Source organism: Vombatus ursinus, unplaced genomic scaffold, assembly GCF_900497805.2.
Source record: "Vombatus ursinus unplaced genomic scaffold, bare-nosed wombat genome assembly UNPS02014874.1, whole genome shotgun sequence".
NCBI classification, from domain to species: Eukaryota; Metazoa; Chordata; class Mammalia; order Diprotodontia; family Vombatidae; genus Vombatus; species Vombatus ursinus.
In genome coordinates, this window is record NW_020954652.1 from 4,465,586 (window position 1) to 4,488,354 (window position 22,769).

A 22,769-nucleotide genomic window follows, 5' to 3' on the forward strand; every position below is an offset into this window, starting at 1 on the left:
TCAAGGTTCAGTGTGCAACATGAAATTTTAAAAACCCTTTAACCACAAACTGGAAAGAGCTTTTCATTCAGCTGTACTCAGAAATATATATTTATGTCTGAAAGGGACTTTGGAAATCATCTAGTTATATGTCAATTTTACTTCAGATCTGATTTTCAGTAGCCCAATGCCAAATCAAATGGCATTATTTTTGACTGAATGCTTTGATTCCTAAAATATCAGAACTTTTTAAAAAGCCTATGTGAAGCCATTTACCTGGAGTAAGATTTTGAAATAGCACATGCTTTTTTCTTTTGTACTGAAGCATAATGTTTAAAGCTCGTGGTTGTAGTTATTCATTTAACAACTATTGTTTAGTTTGGTTTGGTTTTTCCCCCTTGGTTTGAAGGTAATGCAAAGAAATAAACTACCTTCCTGCCCAAAAAGAGCTTAAAAGCTCACATGAAGACACAAGGATGGGAGTGTATAACATGCCATGAGATGAGTGAGAAATCACTTCTAGCTTTTGTGGAGTTTGCTTTTGCTGGAGCTTAAAGAATCTCCAGAGTCAGAGAAGGGAAGGAGTGTGAGCGGTGGAAGTCTAAATCATTTTTGGAGAATGCTGCGGAAGTGTGGGTGTGGTGCATGATGAGGAGCAGTGTGAATAGGCTTGAGAAAAACTCATGGATGAAGGTACTTTTTACTTAGTTGTTAGAAGCATACTCTGAAGTTTACATTATCCAAGGACTTTCCTGCTTAGTAGGAACTCTAAAAGTCATACGGTCCAACATGAACATAAATAAAAATTCTACAGCATCCTTACCTGGGTCTCACTAGTCTTGTTGTTCCTCCCTTCTGGTGCTTTTCACTCCAGTAGGCACCAGCCACACTGGGACAGGCCTTCATGCCCTCCAGGTGCCTCCCTTCATCCTGTCCTAAAATGCAGCTCTGGTCTGATCACGTTAACCCTCCTAAACTCCTGTGGCTCCCTATTACCTTTAGTATCGACTATAAAATCCTTGGTTGGACAATTAAAACCCTTCAGTACACAGCCCCTTTCTACCTTTCCCATCTTCTTACACTTCACTGCCTCCTAGGCTAACCTGGCCTACTTGGGGTCCTTGCACAGGATTCCATCTCCTGAATTTATGCCTATTCACTGGCTTCTCCCTGTCCAGAATGCTTTTCTCTCCTTACCTCTAACTTCCTTCAGGACTGCTCACATCTGACTTTCTGCCTTAGACTCCTGCCATCTCCTGACCCTCCTCCACAACCCACCCTGGTGCCTTCCCTCTGACATTAGCTTCCATTGACACTGTATGTATGTTATATATACACATTTTTGGCGTTTTGTGGACATGAGGGGCTGGTGTTGCTGTTCTTTATATCCCCATGTGCACAGTGCCTGGTACAGCCAAAAAGATGTTTAATAAATGCTGACTGAGTGACCCTTATTGGCATATTCTGGATTTTAATCAAAGGTTACAGTCACCTTAATCACGTTCACTGACTTGTTTGAGAATTCCATTCTCCTCCATCAGGGAGGGCGGCAGGCTGAGGGGGTAGTCAGAACAGCTGGCCCTCCCCAGTCATCTCTACCTCTCCTAGTCTTCCTTGAACTTCCAAGGACCACTGGTGGCTCAAGAGTCCCATCTGCCAGGCCTTTCAGGAAGACGTGAGTTCAAATACCTCACTTTGGAGCAAGCCACTTAACCTCTCCTCACCTCAGTTTCCCCATCTTTAAAGTACTATTACCTACCTCATAGGGTTATTGTGGGAGAATCAGATAAGTTAACATACAAAGTGCTTCACAAACCCTTAAAGCTCTCTGTAAATGCTAACTATCAGAAATCATGGACCATGACCATTATTATACCTTAGGATTTTTAATGAGAGAAGGCATAGCCTAACAAGAACTCATGATTTTAGAAGAGCAGGTTTCAGAATTAAGAGAAAAACTTTTTTAGTTCATACTGGTTTCCCCAGGTTTCCCTGAAATTGTTCCTTTCATTTTTTTTTTTTTGGTACATTCATATATTCATAATTTATTCAGCCATCCTCCACCAAATGGACACACCCTCTTAGTTTTTCATTTTTGCCACTACAAAAAGAGTTGCTGTAAATATTTTTGTGAAAATAGAGCCTTTTCCTCTTTATTTGATCTCTTTGGGATATACGCTGTCAGTAAACATTTATTAAGCACCCACTACATGCCAGGCATTGTGCTTAGCAGTGGTGGTACAAAGAAAGACAAACAACAGTGCCTTCCCTCAAGGAGCTCACAGTCTGCTGTGGGAGACCACAAATATGTTCAGACATTAATTAACCTATACATAGGATAAATAGGAAGTAATTACGAGAAAGGCAGGATCTAGAATTCAGAAGGGTTGGGAAAGGCTTCTTGTAGAGTTGGGACTTAAAGGAGGCCTGGTAAACCAGTTGTGGGAATGAGGAAGGAGAGCTTTCCAAGCATGGGGAGGGGGGCAGAGAGCAGTTAGAGAAAATGCCTGGAGCTAAGAGATGGAGTGTCTTGTTTGTGGAATAACCAGCAGGCCAGTGTCATGGGATTGAAGATGTGTCCAGGAATAAGGTGATAAGAAGACTGGAAAGGTAAGCAGCATCCAGGTTTTGAAGAGCTTTGAATGGCCAGACAGAGTATGTTGTATTTGATCTTGAAGGCAATAGGGAGCCGCTGGTGTTTATTGAGTAAAGAGGTGGTGATCACTTTGATAGCTGAATGGAGGAATGACTGGAGTGGGTAGAAACTTGAGGCAGGTGGCTCTGCCTGCCTCCCTCCCTCCTCCGCCTGCCCCCCCCAGATTCTTATGTATGCATGCGTGCATACATATAAATCTTAGAAATGAAATCTTTATCAAAGAAGTTTACTACAAAATTTTCCTCCCTAATTTTCTTTTTTCGTTCTAATTATAACTGTCTTGGTTTTGTGTAACCTTTTAAATTTTATATAATTAGAATTGTCTACTTTATCTTCTGAGATCCACTCTATCCATTATTTGGCATGAACTCTTCCCTTCCATAGTGGCAAAAGTTTTTTTTTTTTAATTGCCCCCTCTATGTGTATTTTGTATTCCTTTATGTTTAATTTATGTATCCATTTGGAATTTATTTTGTTGTGAGATTTTGATCTCTAATTTATGTTAAACTGCTTTCCAGTTTTCCTAGCAATGGTCAAATGATAATAAAAGTAGTAATTGCTAGCATTTATATAGGACTTTAAGATTTGCAAAGTATTTTACGTAGGTTACCTCATTTGATCCTCGTAAAAATACTATGAAGTAGGTGCTATTATTTTCCCCATTTTACAGAGGAAATGGAGACTAAGAGAGCTCACTAAGAGTGACTTGCCCAGGGTCACATAGCTAGTAAGGGTGTAAGGAAGCATTTTAACTTGGGTATTCTGGACTTTGTATTCTGTCCACTTCACTAGGTAGCTGCCTCTGAAGAGGTGATGTTTGCCCCCAATAGGGTTATCTTTGGGTTTATTAAAAATTATGCTACTGTTTTTCCTTTTAGCTTTTTTATAGTGTGTCACTTCCACTGATGTATTTCTTTGTTTTTTGACTGGTGTCAAATAGTTTTGTAATATTGTTTGAGATCTGGTACCCCTAGATCTCTTTCTTTCCCACCTTTTTCCCCCATATTCCTTGATATTCTTAATCTTTTGTTCCTATAGTTGAATTTTGTTATTTTTTGCTAGCCCTCTAACATAATCCTTTGGCAATTAGATTGGTATGGCATAAATAAGTTAACTTAGTTAGAATTGTCTTTCTCGTATTGGCATGGCCTAGCAATTACTATTTCTCCCATTACTTAGTTCTGTCTTTATTTCTAAAAAGTGTTTCGTAGTTCCGTGTAATGAGTTCCTTGGTGTATCTTAGTAGATAGGACATCCCCCCAAAAAATATACATATGTATATATATATATATTTTATGCATTCTGTAGTTATTTTGAATGGAATTTCTCTTTTTATTTCTTCTTGCTGGGTTTCAATCCTTCATTTTGTAGATAGCCAACCATCTACCTAACAGTGAGCACCATTTTTTATGTTTTGTACATATTACCAGTAGTCAATTTTGTAAGTCTTAATCAATTCTATTAATACAAACATTAGTGTTGCTAATCGCTTGTCCACACAATATTTAACATGCTTTATTCTGTTAACTCAGAGTGTGGGAGAATTTGGCTCTTAAAATTATTGACTTTGTTAAGTTCAGACCCTAGTTTGGTCAACCTTTTTGTTAGCAATCTGCTATTCATGAATTTTTAACACTCGTCTGTAGCTACTTTCTTCCTATTCTTTCCCTATAATCATGACTATTCCTTCCAGTCCTTGCCAGTGGTTTCACATTTTTTAGGACCTAAAGTACACTGAAGAGGTCCTCACTCATATAATTTTTAGAAGCCCTTGAATCCTTTTTAGTGCCATTCAACTGTAGCTATTTGTTTGGTAGTAACTAACTATTCTTTTTTACTCTCTTGTACAATTTACAGTTAGTGTAATTTTCTTAGAATTTTCTTAAATACAGCAGTTTCCCTTTTGGTTAAGTCCCTCAACTGTCATGTACCTTCATGTTAGCTTAATTGCCTTTGCTTTTTAAAGAGTAAACTGCCAACTCTTGCCTCTGTATATTTCCAGCCTTGGGTGGTATCTGATCCCTTCTTTCTTCTTTTACTCCTGGCATAAATTCTTGCTCACAGGTCTGTCTCTCCATGTATCTTTTTCCTAGTTTACCATATCCACAAATGCCTTTCAGTAAGTAATTCTCTACCTTTGTGATTATTATTGATTTATACCATATTAATTGATACAAGTTATTATACTGATTATCAATATTATATGCATTATACTGTTATTAATACTATGCTAATTAATAATTACTGCTAATAATGACAAGATCAAAAACAGCAATGATAATACAGAAACCACGTGGCCAACGAAGACTCCTTTAAGAGGAATGCTCATTTTCCTTGTTAAGTCAGACTGCGTGCTAAATCAGAGAGAGCTGGTTGTCTGCCACTGGTTCATGAAGAACAATCCTGCATTCTAAGCTTCAGCCTTGGACTCTCACTCCCATCTTTAGATTTTTGTCTGCCTCTTAATTGCCCCTAAGTGAATGATTGCCTGGTTCTGTAGTGCTTCTCCGGCCCCTAGACTAAGCAGCAGTGAGCCAAATGCAGTGACTGACAGGCAGAAAGGGCTTATTAGGTTTGATGTAGGGAATAAATCCTAGGGAGTTCCTGGGGCACTGAGGTTTAGAGATGTGCCCAGGGCCACATAGCCAGTGTCAGAGGATTTGAATGTAGGTATTCTCGACTCCATCTGGCACTTTATCTAGTATATGCTATGTTGATTTTACTTGGATAATTTCTTTTTCTTTCTGTTTTTGGTACAGACGTGATTCCAATGGTGTGGACAACTCCTGGTGGGGTAACTCCTTGCATTAATACAGATCTCTAATTCATCTGTAACTTAGCTGCAACAGTCTTAGTTGCTTTAGTAACCTGAGAAGTTAACTAGCTTGTCTCCTATAACACAGCTAGTGTGAGAGAGAAGATTTAAATAAAAGTCTTCCTGACTCCAAGGCCACCATTTATCCACTAGACTCCACTACTTACAGTACAGAAAAATATAGAGAGTAGAAAAGAAAATAATACTGAAACTCATTCTGAACTAAAAGCCCATATTTAGTTTTCTTAAATCATATAGTCAAAATTTTCCTTACAGATATTGATATGACTGTTGCTTTGGTCTGTTATTAACAGGTAATTTTAATAGAGCCTTATAAATTTGAATTTGAGGAGGTACAGGTGGTAGAAATGAAATTAATTTTTTTAAATTAGCAAATACCACAACTGTTAACATACATGTTTGCTTCTCTTTTTTTAACAGGTTTAAGCGGAAATCCTGCAGATATAGAGAGGAGGGAAGCAGTGTTTGGGAAGAACTTTATACCTCCTAAAAAGCCAAAAACATTTCTTCAATTAGTATGGGAAGCATTACAAGATGTTACATTAATTATATTAGAAATTGCAGCCATAGTATCATTGGGCCTTTCTTTTTACCAGCCTCCAGAAGGGAATAATGCACGTAAGTGAACTGACCCCCAAAATTATTTAAAATGTAGCGTTACCTTTATTACATGGATACTGAGTGCTTTACTAAAGAGTATGAAGGAGAAGGACAGTGGAAAACGGCACATTTCTGTTCTCCAGTTTTGAATATCAGTATTTTGACAAGAACTTAGACACTTTGCAAGTGTTTTGTCAAATAGTTTGTTTTTCCTTTTCTACTTGCTTTTATAAATATTTTTGTGTGTATGAGTGTTGATCCTCTTTATTTGATCTTTTAGGGGAATAGTAGTGGTGTAAGAATGTGGTAGGCATTTTAGTCATTTTAGGGGCACAGTTCTAATTGCTTTCCAGCATGGGTGGTAGTGTTCACCAACAGTGTTTACCTATTTTCCCACAACCCCTCCAACATTTTTGTTTTTGTCAACTTTGCCCATCTGATGGGTGCAACACGGAACCTTAGAGTTACTTTAATTTCCATTTCTCTACTTATTAATGATTTTGAACCATTTCAAAAATATGGTTATTGTTAGCTTGGAAAACTTCCTCTTTATGTCCTTTGACTGTTTATCACTTAGTGATTCTTGTTTCCTTTAAGAAGTAAATTATTAGCTGTATAAGACATTGCTCATCTTTCATCATTTCAGAAAATAACTTTATTGAAGAGATTACAGTATTTATTATTTTCATACATTATTTTATTCTTTCCCTGTTTGAATACCTATTACATTCCCCACAGTATTTGTCCCAAACATTCTCTTCTCTCCTCAAATCATCTGAAACTACTCCCTCTCCATTGTTTATAATTTACCAGATAAACTGAGGCTCTCTGTTACAAACACCCTCTTTTCTCCTATTCTACACCTCAGATTGCCTCAGTAATCTGCCTGTTGTCTGTTCTTTTGCTGCAGTTTCTGAGGAAAAGATGCTTTTTCTCTCTGCCAACACCAACCCGGATACTTGTGCTCTGAGCCTAACGACTTCAATTTCTCTGGGAAATTACCCCTTCAGTATCGCCTTTCTCTTCCTAATCTTAAGTCTTCATCCTCTGGCTTCTTCCGTAGGGCCCACAAACATGGTTAGATCTCCTCGATGCTTAAAAATAAATCTTCACTTTACTGTGACGTCTCCTCAACCTATTGTTTGATATCATTCCTACCTTTCACTCAAAAAATCCTAGAAAAGCTTCCTCTTCCTTACATCATACTTCCCAGCCTCTTGCAATCTTAAGCCGGCAAGTTTACAAACTCTTCTCTCCAGAATTACCGTTAATCTCTTTCATTGCTAAATCCAACGGCCTTTTCTCAGGCCTCTTTCTAGGCTTCTCATTTGACGCTGTTGACCACCCCCTCCTCTTGGATACTCATTCTTCAGTGAGTTTTCAAAATAATGCTCTCCTCCACGTCTAACTCTTCCTCTGTTGTCAGTTTCCTTTGTTGCATGGCCTTCTATGTTCTGTCCTCTTGGGAGGGGAGGGGGTCTAGCCTAGAACTTCCATCTCTCTAGATTATATTAAACTCCAGTGAAATTCAGTTGTCATCCTAGGGGTAAATCCACATTTCTAGCCTCATGTCCTTCATTCCTGTCCCACATCACCATCTTCCTCCTAAATATCACTACCTTGATATCCCATAGATATTCCAAACTCGATATGTCCAAAATAAGACTTTATTATCTTCCTAGTGAACCCCACTCTGTTGAGGATACTGCAGTCCATTTGGTCACTCAGACTCACAAACTTGGAATCATCCTTGACTTCACTCTCCCTCACTCCCCATTCACATCCAATCAGTTACCCAGTGCTATTGATTCTGTGTCCACAACACTTCTCACATCTCTGCCCTTCTCTCTGTTCAAACAGCCACCACCCTGATTAACTTGGATCATTGTGGCAGCCTACTTACTGAGCCCCTAGTTTCTTCCCTAAGCAATGTATCTTCAACACTTCTATTTAGAGACCAGCCTGACCATGTCATTCCCTTATTCAAGAATCTTAGATTACTGATGGTGTCTCTACGTGGTTCGGTCCCTTCACAATTCAGGTTGAAACTGTATTTTCAGCTGATTTCACATTATCCATCTCATTTGCTGTTGACTTGCTGTACCCTGTATACCTCATCTCCTTTGCTGATGGTTCCAGACAAACTGTGTGACTTGCAGTACCCCACATACCTTGTTCCGTTTTTCACTTTTGTGCCTCTGCCCGCACGTCTGAAATGTATTCCCTTCTCACCTCCACCTAGCTTTCTTCACTCAGCATGAACTTCTATTATCTTTTCTGATCTTCTTCAAGGTTGTTTGTTTTCTTTGTATTTATTCCATCTGTATTTTCTATTATGTGTTGTTTTCCTTATAGTAAAATATCCCTCCTGGAGTATAGGGACACATTTCTTTTTTCACATTTTATCTCAGTACTCAGCACAGTGCCTGGAATGTAGTAGGTGCTCAATAAATGATTGCTGAATGACTTCTGGAAAAAGTTGGCCCAGTAGAACTTCACCCTCCTTTCATCCTTCTTCTCTCAACCGTGCTACTCTTCCTGCTTTAGCCTTCATTTGGATGTTCCTACTTACTCAAAGTGTACAAAAGCAGAAGAAAACTCATCATCTGGAAAGGAACAAGTGACCTAAAATGAATACTTCTAACAGATTAAAATGTAAGAAGATATCAGACTTTGTTGACTACAGTCATGTTATTATGTTTAGTAAAAAAACAAAAAGGTTCTATTCATCATTTCAGTGAAGTTTCACACTATCTCTTCCCCATTTCTTCCTATATGCTACTGCCAGGTTAAAGCCATGACATTGTCATTACTAGAAAATTACAAAGAAATTGGGCAGGAATGAGTCTTTTGAATCAGGAATGCTCTGCCTCTCCCATTTTCTTTTTTAAGCATTGTGTTCTCAAGTTATATTAGTCCCAAATAACTGACTTATACCCTTCCTTGACATATTCTTAAGATCTTGGAAGCACACTAGAACCTAGTCAAGAGAGTGCTCAGAAATAATGGAATTAATAGGGTTAGGGTGTGAGGGGACCTTAGGAGACATCTCATTGATGCCTAACTTAAGGTTGGGCTGATAAATGGGAAACTTGAAACAGAGGTTGGATATTTAAAGTCAGAAAATATGTTACTTTTCCCAGGCAGACTATATTCCATTTCAGGCTTACTTTGTTATGAAGTTGTTTCTTTACGTTAATCTGCAATCATAACTCTGTGTAGGACCCACACAACTGGTCCTCTTTCTGCTCACTGTGGTCAGAATGACCCTCATGACAAACCCGCTGGTATTTGAAAACTATGGTCCTGACCCCTCTGTGTCTTCTCAGCTCTGGGATGAACATCTCCGATTCCTTTAACCAATCCTCATGGCATGGTTTTAAGTGCTTTTACCATCTTGATTATCCTCTTCTGGATGTGTTCCAGGATGTTAATGTCCCTTCTAAAATATGATATCCCAAACCTGACACTTTGAGATAAGATCTGAACTGGATGGATTATAGTGGAAACTTCCCCTTTCCTCATTATGATCACTGCTTTGATTAATGCGGCCTAAATCACTTAACTGTCATTAACATATTTGATCGACATACCATCTGTCTTCAAGTCTTAGATAAAAATATTAATCCTACTCTTTGAATCAGGCAACCAGTTAGTTCCGCATCCAGCTAGTTGAATCTCTCTATCCTGTCCACAGGGATATCATAAGAGTCTTTGTCATATGCCTTGCTGCAATCTAGCAAGACTGTGTCTGTGGCATGTGGTCTACTCATAACCCTGTCAAAAAAGGAATTTAGGTTGGCCTGGAGTAACTTTATTGACAAACCCACACTTGCTAATGTTCCTCTTTCTGAGTGCTCACAAATCATCCTTTTATTAGCCCTTCCTAGGATTTTGACTGGAATGTCAGGTTCACTGTCCTGACATTTCTCAGGAATCCATGTTTTGAAAAACCACATGAAATTCTTCAGTCCTGGCATCCTTCTCCTATTCTCCATGGCTTGGCAAAAGATTGTTATCAGTGCTTCAACAGTTCTATGCATAAGCTCTGTTTCAAGGATCCTGGCGTGCAATTGTTAGGAACAGGTGATTAGAACTCATAGAAGAGGGCTAGGAGTTACCTTACTGTCATTTCTTCACTTAGCTTGATTTTCATTTGTCTCTCACCTCTCTTCTGCTCTGTCCTGCCAAGTTTTAGGATACTTCTCTTTGATAGAAAAGACAGAAGCCAAATAACAGTTCAGTAGTTCTCCTTGTTCATGATCCATTACCATTTTCCCATCCCATCCAAACCTCCATTGTAACAAAACTTTAAAAAATCCGCATTATTGTCCATAACATTTTTCACAAGCCTTGGTTCATACCAAGTATTAGTCTTCTTGACTACAGGATTTACAGGATTTCTCTCATTCTTGGTGTTGGGCTCCTTTACTTTCTGAAAGTTCCTTTTTGAAACCTCTGCCCTGCAGATTTTCCCCATAGTGTCACCTTGGTTTCATTAGCCACTTCCTCTGCTCCAGGCCCTATTCTTCCAACTCTCAGTCACTTTCATTATCAAAATCTTTCTTGAGAATCTCGTCTGTCTCATGAGTTGGATTAAATACAACAAATAGGAAGCAAGAGGTTAAGAGCTCTAGGCAGCCCTAGTAACTATGAAGTGTAGACAGGGTCTGGTCAGTGACTTCTGGAGGGATGACACAACCACAGATAACTTTATGTTAATATGTTGGCAAATACAAAGCATAGTTCTTACCAACTAGGGAATGTTATTACAAAGACTTCGTTTCGAAGCTAGATGGGAATTTTAATGGACATTTAGGGATTTATCAGGCAATGAACAAAATGAAGGGAAGACATTCCAGGCAGTAACATTTAATTCCCTTTTAGATCCTCAGACAATGGGGTGCTAACCTATTATCTCCCAGCTTTTTGAAAATCTGCTTTCTTCAAGTAGATATGAAGTTACCCCAGCATTGTCCTCCAAGATCCTCTGTGCTCTAACAACACAATCACTTTCATCAAGTGGGTATATATTTTCTACTTTACCAATTCAGTTCTTTCTTGGTCCAAACTAGTTTCTTTGCTTTTCAAAAATAGTATTAGCAGGCCAATCCAGGAATACCTTTAGCAGAGACTTCTACTTGATGCTTGGGGTGTTGAAATGCCCCATCAACATAATATCCAGTTTCTATGCCAGCTTTCTGATCTGTGTCAGGAGGTCATCACTCTTTTTCTGCCTGGGCATTCTGATAAAGTCTCATCACATCTCATTTCATCCTCTCGCCCAGATTCCCTCCAGCATACTTCCTCCTCAGAAGGTCCAAAACTGCGCTGTTTAAGAGGCAGCGGGATACAGAATTCAGATTTGACCCCAACCCTTAAATGACCGTGGCTTTTTTAACTTCAGAGCTTCAGTTTCCTCATCTTTAAATTGGAGATAATACCGTACCTACTTAATGAGTTTGTCATGAGGGTCAAATGAGATTATCTAAAAGTGTTTTCTGAACTTAAGTGCTATTTTATAAAAAAATTGCCATGGCTGAGGCCCTCCTTTCTTTCTTTAGTGTGTTGAAAACTATGAATTGAAAAACACATGATGAAGTAGTTTGAAATAACCATCAACAGAACTTCTTCAAAGTCTCAGACTTGTGCAGCTGCTGGAGTAAAACTATCACATCTCAAGCACCACAGAATATAAATGAATTTCAAATGAAATAACATAATACCTGCTGCAGGGCTTATAACAAAGTAGTAGCTGCCAAATCTGAGAGGGCCATGTAGAGATTGAGACCAATTTTTTTAATATTTTTAGAAAAAAAATAAAAAACGTCATTATAATTAAAGGTTAATTCTTTGGGGCAGCTAGGTGGCGCAGTGAATAGAGCTGTGGTCTTGGAGTCAGGAGGACCTGAGTTCAAATCCAGCCTCAGACACTTAACATTTACTAGCTGTGTGACCCTGGGCAAATCATTTAACCCCGATTGCCTAAGCGCACAGACACAGACACACACACACAAGTTAATTCTTTAAAACGCACATACTTTTGTGACACATGTTATAAAATAATCTCCTATTATCAGCTTTCAACATTTTTTGAAGACTCTTCCTTTTTTTTTTTTTTTTTTTTAAGTGAGGCAGTCGGGGTTAAGTGACTTGGCCAAGGTCACACAGCTAGTACGTGTCAAGTGTTTGGTCTGAGGCCGAATTTGAACTCAGGTCCTCCTGACTTCAGGGCTGGTGCTCTATCCGCTGCGCCACCCAGCTGCCCCCGTGGCTCTTCCATTTTTGTTGACATAGTAGGGAGCCACTGGATTTTATTGAATTTGAAAACCATTCTCTTGGCATTGTGGAGGACTGACTGAAGTGGTGAGAAACTCAAGGCAGAGAGATCAATTCAAAGAAAGTTTTTGCAATAATTTAGGTGAGAGGTGATGAAGGCATGAACATCATCGTAGGGTGTGGGGGCAGAAGTGGTAACATTGGAAAACTAGTTAAATGTGCAAAGCAAAGGAGACTTCAGAGTTGAAGATAATGCTTAGGTTACAAACCTGGGGAACTGGAAGAATAGTGGACCTTTTTACAGAAATGGAAAAGTTTGAAAGGAGCAGATAATGAGTTCTGTTTTGGACATATTGTGCTTGAGATGCCTATGGGACATCCCTTTTGAAATATCCAGTTGGCAGTCGGTAGTAGTGAATTGAATCTCTGGGACACACTGATGGGTATATTAATCTGTGAGTAATCTGCAAAGGGATGATAATTAGATCCATGGGATCTGATAGGGTCACAACGAGAAATAGCATAGAGAGAAGAATATGTAGATCAGAGCCTTGGGAAACACCTACAGTTAGAGACCAGTGGTATGGGTCATGAACCAACAGAGGAGACTGAGAAGGAGCTGTCACGGGGCAGGAGAACAGCGGAGAGTAAAGTGGATCCAGGAGACCAGGGACCAGCGGTGTCAAATGGAGCAGAGAGGTCCGAAGGCTGAAGACTCGGAAAAGACCATCAGATACAGCAGTTAAGATGGCTGGTAATATGAGAGCATCTTGTGTTGAGTAATAGGTTAGAAAGGTAAATGGAGGGTCAGTGAATGAGAGAAGAGGCAACAAGCATGAAGTTTTTTGGAGTTTGGCTGAGAAAGGGAAGAGAAAAATAGGGGAAGTTTTGAGGGAGAGATAGTATGTAGTTGGGTTTTTGTTTTGTTTGAGATAGAGAAGATTTGGGCATGTTTGAAGGCCATAGGAAAGGAGCCAGTAGATAAGCAAGGTTGAAGGTTAGAAAGGTAGGATAGTTGGGGTTGTAATCTGCTGGAGAATGGGAAGGGGTGACATCAAGAGCGCAGGTAGAGGAGTTGACTTTGGCCAGGAGGAAGGCCACTTCATTTTCAAAGACTAGGGAAAAGGAAAAGAATGGGTGATAATATTAAAGGTTTTTGAAAAACGGGGAGGGGGGCGGGGCTCAGGTTGAATGGACTCAGTTTTCTCTGTAAAGTATGAGGTCTTGAGGGCGAGACATTTGAGAATGAAGGTTTGGAATAGCTTCTGTGGAATACAGCGAATACATTTTTTGTTGTTCAGTCATTTCTGTCATGTCCAACTCTTTGTGACCCCATTTGGGGTTTTCTTGGCAGAGATACTGAATTGCCATTTCCTTCTCCAGCTCCCTTTACAGATGAGGAAGTGACTTGCCCAGGGTCACACAACTAGTAAGTGTCTGAGGCTGGATTTAAACTGAGAAAGATGACTCTTCCTGACTCCAAGCCTGTCACTCTGTACACTGTATCGCCTCGCTGCCCATAAGAGAATAAATTAGATGGGAATGAAAGGATTGCCTTGCTGCAGGGGAGAGCTCAGTCGAAGTTGGATCACCTGAAGAAGTTAGGCTATTTCCAAATTACTTGACATGCATCTAATTTGATTTTCATAAGAAGACTGTGTGTTTGGTAGTAAAATGTTGGTAGCTTCGTAAAGTTGAGGCCCTTAAAGCCAGAGACTTCACTGATTTGCCCAAGGTTACACAGCCAAGTCAGTGGGAGACCTGGGGTTTAGATCCAGATCATCTAATTCAGTGTCCAGTAAAAATTGTCTTCAGAATCAGAGTTAACAGGAGCATATTCTTTTGACATTCAGTTAGTCCAGTTGTATAATCTGAGTTGCATATGTGAATATGTAGCTTGAAACCCTGATTTAGTGTGTGTTTCTGAGTAGCCAGGTGCTGCTAGAGGAAATTACCCCAAAAAAGCAGTGTTTGAGCCCAGGGTAGACTTCTGTCAAACTTCTACTGGTCCCCCACTCTGCTGTTGCACAATACTTATATTCAACTTGTAATGATTCTCCTATTGTCCACAGAGGATATTGATAGATTATCATCTTTCTTTAAGCTCTTATCTTTCATTTCAGCAGAGATTTTGCCTTATATTATTGAGATGGAATCTGGTCCAAAATAAATTCTCTCAGTGCTCTTCAGTTTGTTTGTTTGTTTGTTTGTTTTGTTGTTGTTGTTGTTTTGCCTTCCCTTCAAATCTCGCATTGGATCAATTAGACCTTCTTGCCAAAGCTAACCGCTTACCTGTCCACTTTATTGTCTATCTCGTGACCTTTTCATTGCTCCTTCTTGACTGTTCAAAAAACACCCCATCTCTTGACCTCTCTCTCCCCCTCTCCTCCCTGCATTATTTCTCTCTCATCATTCACTCTTCGGACATCTACAGTTTGGCTTCTGTCACCACACTGCACTCAAATTGCTCTCCATATTTGCCAGAGATGGCTCTTCTCATCAAATCCCACTGACGTTCATACTTCCTGACTAGTCTACAGCGCCCAGCGCTGACCTCGACCTTCTTGATCCTCTGCTGAAAGGACCTGCAGTCTCTAAAGTAACATACAGTCTATATTGTGCTTTCATTTAGTTTTTGGAGGCATTATGACATTGTGGACAGAGAGCTGCCATCCAGTCAAGAAAGACCAGGTTGAAATCCCATCTCACACATATACTGGCTGTGTGATCCTGGCCCTTCAAGTAAACTCTAGGCAGCTCTGTGACTGTATATTAGAAAAGAAGATGCCTGCCTGCTTGGCTAAAGGGAGTTTTCTCAGCTGAGAGTTCTGTATATCAGGAAAATCCCGGGTCTAGATCCTTTTCTTTTTAGCTCTTTAATATGGGTGAGCACGGCTAAGTGGAGTTTCCTATGCTATGGTCTAGTCCTATTACCATTAACTACGTGCATACGTTTGGGCTGGGCTTGGAAGGCCTGGCTTCAAGCCTAACTCTGACACAGGCAAGCCATGTGACCCTTGGTTATGCTGAACCTCTAAGGGTCCTGGGGCAGAGAAGGGAACATTCTACTAATCTAGAAAAGGTTCCTTACCAGGAGCTCACTTTGGTAGGGTTTTTTGGTTTTTTAGATTTACTTATATACACGGTCTTTTCATTTATCTTGTTTCCACAATTTAAAAATACAATCACCAAGATCTGGGATTTGTCTTTTTCCTTTTTTGTGCCCTTATGATACTATACTAATAATAGGAAAGTAATAAATTTTCAGAGAATGCTTTTTTTTCTTTAAACATTTTGGTTAGTACAGAATATCAAGCTACCAAAAATATTCCCACCCTAGGTTATTTCCTAGAGTAGGGACTGTCTTTTGCCCTTTTTTGTATACCTAGCATTTAACAGTGCCTGGCACATAATGAGAGAATAATAATAATAGCTAAAAATTACTTAGCACTTACAGTGTACAAAGCACTGTGCTAAATACTTTACAACTATTATCTCATTTGATCCTCACAACAACCTTGGGAGTTAGGTGCTGTTGTTCCCATTTTACAGTTGAGAAACCTGAGGCAGACAGAGGTTAAGTGACTTGCCCTACATCACACAGCCAGGAACTGAGGCAGGATTTGAACCCAGGTCTTCAAGACTCTAGGCCTGGTGCTCTGTGCACTGTCTTCCCCTAGCTGCCTCAGTTTATTTACTAACATATAGCTGTGGTAATAGCACTAATTAGTTTTGCCTTTCTCGATGCTTTTCCTTCTGTATAGTTTGTGGAGAAGTTTCTGTCGGGGAGGAAGAAGGTGAAGGTGAAACTGGCTGGATTGAAGGAGCTGCCATCCTTTTGTCAGTAGTGTGTGTTGTGTTAGTGACGGCTTTCAATGACTGGAGTAAAGAGAAGCAGTTTCGAGGTCTGCAGAGTCGGATTGAGCAAGAACAGAAGTTCACAGTCATCAGAGGAGGACAGGTCATTCAGATCCCGGTAGCTGACATTACCGTTGGGGATATTGCTCAAGTGAAATACGGTGAGTGTCCTAGGAGAAGGAGTGTGTCAGCCCTGACCTTGGTCCTGATCGCATCTCCAGCACGCCCCTTCTTGTTTGATGTTCTAGGTGATCTTCTTCCAGCTGATGGTATACTTATTCAAGGAAATGATCTCAAAATTGATGAGAGCTCACTGACTGGAGAATCTGATCATGTTAAGAAGACGCTGGATAAAGATCCCTTGCTTTTATCAGGTCTGCATTCTTTATGAAGGCTATATAAATTAGAAATTGTAAGATGATAATGTTAAACTGTCATGATTTAAAAGGCAGTGTAGCCTAGTGAGTACAGAGTTGGCCACAGAATCAGGAAAACAGGAGTTCAAGTCACTGGATCTCAAGGCCCAGCACAGCTCTAAAGAATCCATCACAGAAGAGTTATTGATCAGCATTGGATAAGTATTTAATGAACGTTTACGGCTACTGTGGCCGACATTGAGGATACCAGTATGAAACACAAAACAATCGCTACTCTCAAAGGGTTGAGATAACATCCTACCCAGAGAAACCACATATATGTAGTAGGGTAGTTAAACAGGGAAATCCTAGCACTTGGACTGACGGGGTCAGCTTCAAGTGGAAGGTGGTGCATGCTTGAACCATGTCTTAAAGGAAGCATGAAAGATTCTGGATGCCTAGGAGACAGTCACTGCAAAGGCACCAAGGTGAAGGGTGGGGGGGGCTGTGTCTGAGGAACAGAGAGAAGGTAGAATGGGCTGAGGATGTGAGGAGGAATGTCCTACACTGATCATAGACCCAGTCCAGAAATAATTATTTTTAAAAAATTTTAACCTGTTTTAAATCTTTGTACTTTTCTCTTCATTTTTGGACATGTGTTTGAGTGTCTAAAAATGAATATCCAATTAAGCAAATTCAGCACTTATTTTAAGCCTATTCTGGGATTATGAAGACAAAAGACTAAGCAGTCTTTGCCTTAAGGAAGCTTAACATCAAATAGGACAGTTGAAACATAAAAATAAAGCTGATGCAGAAGAGAGATACAAAGTACTTTAGAAAATTAAATGAAGGTGAGATCTTTCAAGATGGTGGGATAAAGGAAGGTTTGCATGAATGAGATGGCATTTGAGTTGGGTGTTTGGGGGGAAAAAAGATAATTCAATAATCATTTATTAAATGCTGTATATCAGACCCCATACTAAGTGTGAGACCAGGTACCAAGACAACAATAAAAGTTCCTTCCCTCCCAGAACTTCTATCAGTATCTGCTGCAGAAGGATTTTCCACCTCAGCAGTGGAGCTGGTCCATTCCAGCTCTGGGGAGTGGCCTTTGTGCAAATAGTGAGGCTGTCTGTGGGGTGGGCTGATGAGCTGGCTTCAGCCAGGTTGGGCCTGTCCTAAATGCCCAGCTGAGTTCCTTGGTGTTCTCTTAGAGGCTTCAGTGCGGAGCCACAGCAGGCTTTTGAACAGGGAAATCAACATTATGGCGTTCAGGAGATTGATTATCGTGTAGTGTTTAGAATTGTAATGTGAGAGAGATGCTGAAGGTTTATGAATTTAGGAGGATTTTGTACTAGTTAAGTATAAGGAGGTTCTGAATTAGATCTTTGGCATCTCAATAGAATGTAGACTTCTTGAGAGAACAGATTGTTTCTTTTTCTTTTTTAATTTGTATCCCCAGAGCAGCCTCAGACAAAGCCTGATACTTAATGAGTGCTTGTTGCTTGGCTGAGTGTGGGTTGGGGAGGACTGAGGCCAGATTGCAAATGTCTGAGGAGTAGGGAGGGGGTGAAGAATTGGCAGCTTCTCTGTAAATTTGAGCAGTGAATGAGGGAGACTGATACAGGATGATAACTTGGTAGGGGGAGAAAGATCAATGGGGTGTTTTGTTTTATTTATTTATTTTTTACTTTGAGGAAGCACGTTTAGAGACTCAAGACAAGAGAAGGCAGCCAGCAGAAGGGAGAGGGATGGATCAACTGTATGAGCTTTTAGATAATTAATCAGAATGGGAGCCTTTGATCACAGATTTAGAGCTATCAAAGACCTCTCCACACATCAGGTCTACCACTCTCCCCATTCATTTTGCAGATGAAGAAAGTTGATATTAAGTGACTATTAATTTGAAAACAGTTTATTTCTTTGGAATCACTTTCCTAATATATATAGAGATAGATAATTTGTTGTATATGTATAACTTGTTCCACAGATATTGTTATACATGTATAACTTATTCCATAGATATTTACCAAGCATCTAGAATTGACAGTGCTACCTGGATCACACAAGCAATAAAAATTGCCAAGCTGTTTTGTACTCTATCATTTCTATTTATGCTTTTATACAAAGAGTATTATACCTACTATTAATTTGGTGTCTAACAAAAGTGAAGTTTAAGTAATTGGAAAACTATATCACCATTGAAATAAATGTCTAGTTTGAAAGTACTTTGAATAATTCACTTCTGTTTCATAAAAACTTTCTTAGGAATTGAGTGCCTACTTTTGAGAACTTTATCTTGATTACTCATCTGCGAAGATCTTTAGTAATTACATTTTCTTCATTTTTAGTAAAATGTTAGTTTAACAGTTCTTATTTAATAGCATCAAGTTTACAATGAAGAAACTAGGTTTTATGTTGTTGCAGGTACCCATGTGATGGAAGGCTCTGGAAGAATGGTAGTTACTGCTGTGGGTGTGAACTCCCAAACTGGAATTATTTTTACCTTACTTGGGGCTGGAGGTGAAGAAGAAGAAAAGAAAGATGAAAAGAAAAAAGAAAAGAAAAGTAAATGCAGTACTTTGATTCCTTTTAAAAAAAACTTTTTATATTTGAAAATGGTTGTGGGAGCTGGATTTATTTTTTAAATTGTTGTAGCAAACATGAAGAAAAAATTTGTTAAATTGCCTTTTTAGTATTTATGTTCCATAAAATGCACAATACTTTCTTTTGACTATGGAACTGAGGAAGGACCTATTAAACATTTTAATATGAAAGAGGTTTGGGGCAGGGGACGGGGAGAGTAAAGATCTTTTGACCAAAAACCGAGACCTACACCTCTCTCTAACCCTTAAGCCCATTCCTCCTTGTCTTCATCTGATTGTCCCCACAATCATCGCCTCTCTGTCTCTGTCTCTCTCTGTCTCTCTCTGTCTCTCTCTCTCTCTCTCTCTCTCTCTCTCTCTCTCTCTCTCTCTCTCCTTAATCTTTAGTCTTTCCCTGTTTACTGATTCCTTTCCTGTTACCCACAGGTCTCCCCAGCCCTTTAAAAAGCCTTCACTTGACCTTCTTCTCTACCCTCCCTTTACCCTCCTCCTTTCTACCCCACGTTGTTATCCTGTCTGGGCTCGCTTTTCGTTGCCAGTAAGCTGTCTGCTCTCGTTGCTTATACTCCCGTTCTCACTTCTTACCTACTACTTGCTGTTTGGCTTCAGACTTCATCATTCAGCTGTGAAACCGCTACTTCCAGAGTTACCAGTGATCTCCTGATTGCCAACTCTATTGGCTTTTTTCCAGTACTTATTTTTCTTGTCTTCTCTGCAATTTTTATTTATTTATTTATTTATTTATTTTTGCTGTTGACCACCCTATCTTTCTGAATCTCCTCTCCTCTCTTTGTTCTCATAACATTACTCTCTCTTTTCCTCCTATTTACCTGACTACTCCATAGTTGACTTTGCTAAATATTCAACCATGGAACAGTAAGATGACCAATTTGGTTGGACCATGTGGGAATGATAGTAGTAAAGGTCAAAGGGCGGATTGAGGTCAGGTCAGATCTCATAGGGCTTTCAGTTGCAAACAAGGGAACTTATATTTGATCCTTGAGATGACCAGGAGCCACTGAAGCTTGAATAGAGGAGTGACCTGTCAGGCCTCATGTTTTAAGAAAATAACTTGAGCACCCACTTGGAAGATGAATTGGGGAGAGACTTCAGTAAAAAGATTGCTGAAGGAAAGAGGAATGCATGAGCTCGTCCTAATTTGCATTACATTTTTTTTATCCTTTGATCCCTATTACCTTATTTTTTTTGGAATATTAATAAAAGACCTGGGTTTGAATTCTGGCTCTGTGCTACCTTAGACAAATCATTTAGCTTCTCAAGGTTGTGTTTTCTCATCTGTAAAATAAGATTAGACTACATAGTTTCTGAGATCCTTTTTATTCTTGGGGAAATCTCAGAGCTTCGGCCTGAACAGTGGCAGCTCAAATTCAGTGTGAAGCCAGTAATAATATTTCAAGAAATCAAAAATGAAAACTGCCCAAGGAAGGAAGGAACTATTGAAACATGCTATATAATACACAGAAGAGAACAGAAGTTATTTCCTAAGGAATCACATGCAAGCAGGGCAGTTTTGAAAGTAACAGGGAATTTTTCTGGTTTGTGTTGGTTTTTTTTGTTTTTTTGTTTTTTTAAGCAAGCTGTGGAATAAACAGTATCCTCTACAGTCTCTTAAATGCTCTTGTCTCTATTGAAATTATTATAGGTTCTTTTTGGTGTTAAATTTAGAATTTTTTTTTTAAGAAAGGAATCTTTCATTTAATTTTTTTTATCGGAATTGTTTAGCCATCTCTGGCTTACAACCTTACAATTGTTGTTAAGTTAGTATGTAATCAACTATGGCAGTAAAGTATTGGGTTTTTGTACCATTTAAAGTTATGGTAATTAAAATATAGATACAGTCAGCATAGGCTAGGTAAGTGGGAAGAGCACCAGGTTGGGATTTACGGATTCTGAGTTCTTTTCTTGACTGGGTGTTTGACTTCAGAAAAGACTGTGCACTTCTGGGCCCAAGTGTCTTGATCTATAGTTAGAACAATTTGAATTAGATGATTTCTAAGGTCCCTTCTAGCCCTTTCATAATAATCCATGTAATTAGACTTTTGGAAATACAAGTGTACGTACACTACAGATTATTTCTACAACATATGAAAGAAATAATGTAGAATGTCAAAAATTTGTAGAGTGTAAGGAATTATAGATAACCAAATATTATGTTCAAATATTACATTTTCATTATTCAAATCTAGAGAATGACCAGGCAGGTAAATCATCATTAGCAAAATGCCATAACTAAGGCATAAAGCAAAATATACTACTACTATTATTAAAGTGATAATGCTACTGTAGGAAGAATTTTAAACTACCATTTGATAAGTTCATGTTTATAAATACTACTTTTTGAAAAGCTGACTTCCCTTTTTTTCCCCTTACAGATAAGAAACAAGATGGAACTGTTGAGAACCGCAACAAAGGTAAACTTAGAAGCATTATACTACCAAGTAGTTGGCTGCCTTTTAGGAATTTAGGAATGCAATTGCTTTATGTAAAAAACCTCAACCTGCCTAACGTCTCTTCTGCTTACCTTCTTGGTTCAAAAACAGCATCTCTAATAAGACATGAAGCGGTCAACAATGTATCTTAGCCACCACATCGCTAATAATGGGGTCAACAAAGGCTATGGTTTTTGAAGTAGTTGGGGGGTCTATTGCCAAAGCCTTGTGACTTATCTACATGGCTTGATCAGGGTAAATATGTTTCCTGATAGTTACCTTTTTGCAAAATCACCCTTAGGATATTTGACTCCACCCAGTTTTTAGCTGATCTATCCTTTGCTACTTTTCATAAATCACCTGCCTATTTCTTGCGCTCTGACCATATACTCTTCCCAGCCTATGAATGATCTTCCTTGGGTGTAACCCACTGTCACCCTGCAGCCGCTGAGCATTATTAGAAGAATTTGGGCTGGTTTCACACATCCAAAATTCATGAGAAACACCTTACCTGTACTTTCTATTCTGTTCATCAGCCCTTCTCTGATCTTAATCTCATTTCTGTACACCTAATAATCACAAAGAGTTTTCCAAACCTTTTTTAAATTGTATTTTTTAAATTCTGAATAGAAGCACCAGAAAAGAGCTTTTTTCATATATACAGGAGGATTATACATGAAGCCAGGAGTTTCTGCTTCATATCATTTAATTCCACACATTTCTTTGGAAATTTCCTTCTTTCTTCTTCTGAACTTCTTTCTGTAGATTTTTGTAAACTGCTTCAGTGGCCCTCTGAAGAAATCCCTATTGTTATTCCTCCTCCCCAATTAAAAAAAGGAAGGAAAAAAAAACTTAAATTCCTACAGTGGACATTTCCACAAACAAAAGTCTCTGTATTTTGAGGCCAACCGTCTCTGACTGCACGGGAGTACAGACTTTATCGTAAGGCCCTCAGTGACTACACGTTACTTTGGTCAGTGTTTGGGAGTCTTTGAGAGTTGTTTTTCTGTACAGTGTTGTCATTGCCTAAATTGTTCTCCTGGTTCTACTCCATTATCTGCATCAGATCATATTCCAAAGATTCTGTGAAATTATCTCTTTCATCATTTCTGATGGCACCGTGCTGTTCCATCACATTCATATATCATG

General features: G+C 39.1%; 1 protein-coding gene across 1 annotated transcript in view; it reads left to right on the forward strand.

Annotated features, from left to right (window-relative positions):
• ATP2B1 (ATPase plasma membrane Ca2+ transporting 1) overlaps positions 1-22,769 on the forward strand; it is a 131,688-nt gene that overhangs the window by 75,102 nt on the left and 33,817 nt on the right. Inside the window, exons 3-7 of the mRNA XM_027842463.1 lie at positions 5,892-6,089; positions 16,115-16,369; positions 16,457-16,582; positions 18,992-19,132; positions 21,564-21,602. Of these exons, the coding sequence (XP_027698264.1) occupies positions 5,892-6,089; positions 16,115-16,369; positions 16,457-16,582; positions 18,992-19,132; positions 21,564-21,602 (759 nt within the window). The remainder of the gene's footprint in view (positions 1-5,891; positions 6,090-16,114; positions 16,370-16,456; positions 16,583-18,991; positions 19,133-21,563; positions 21,603-22,769) is intronic.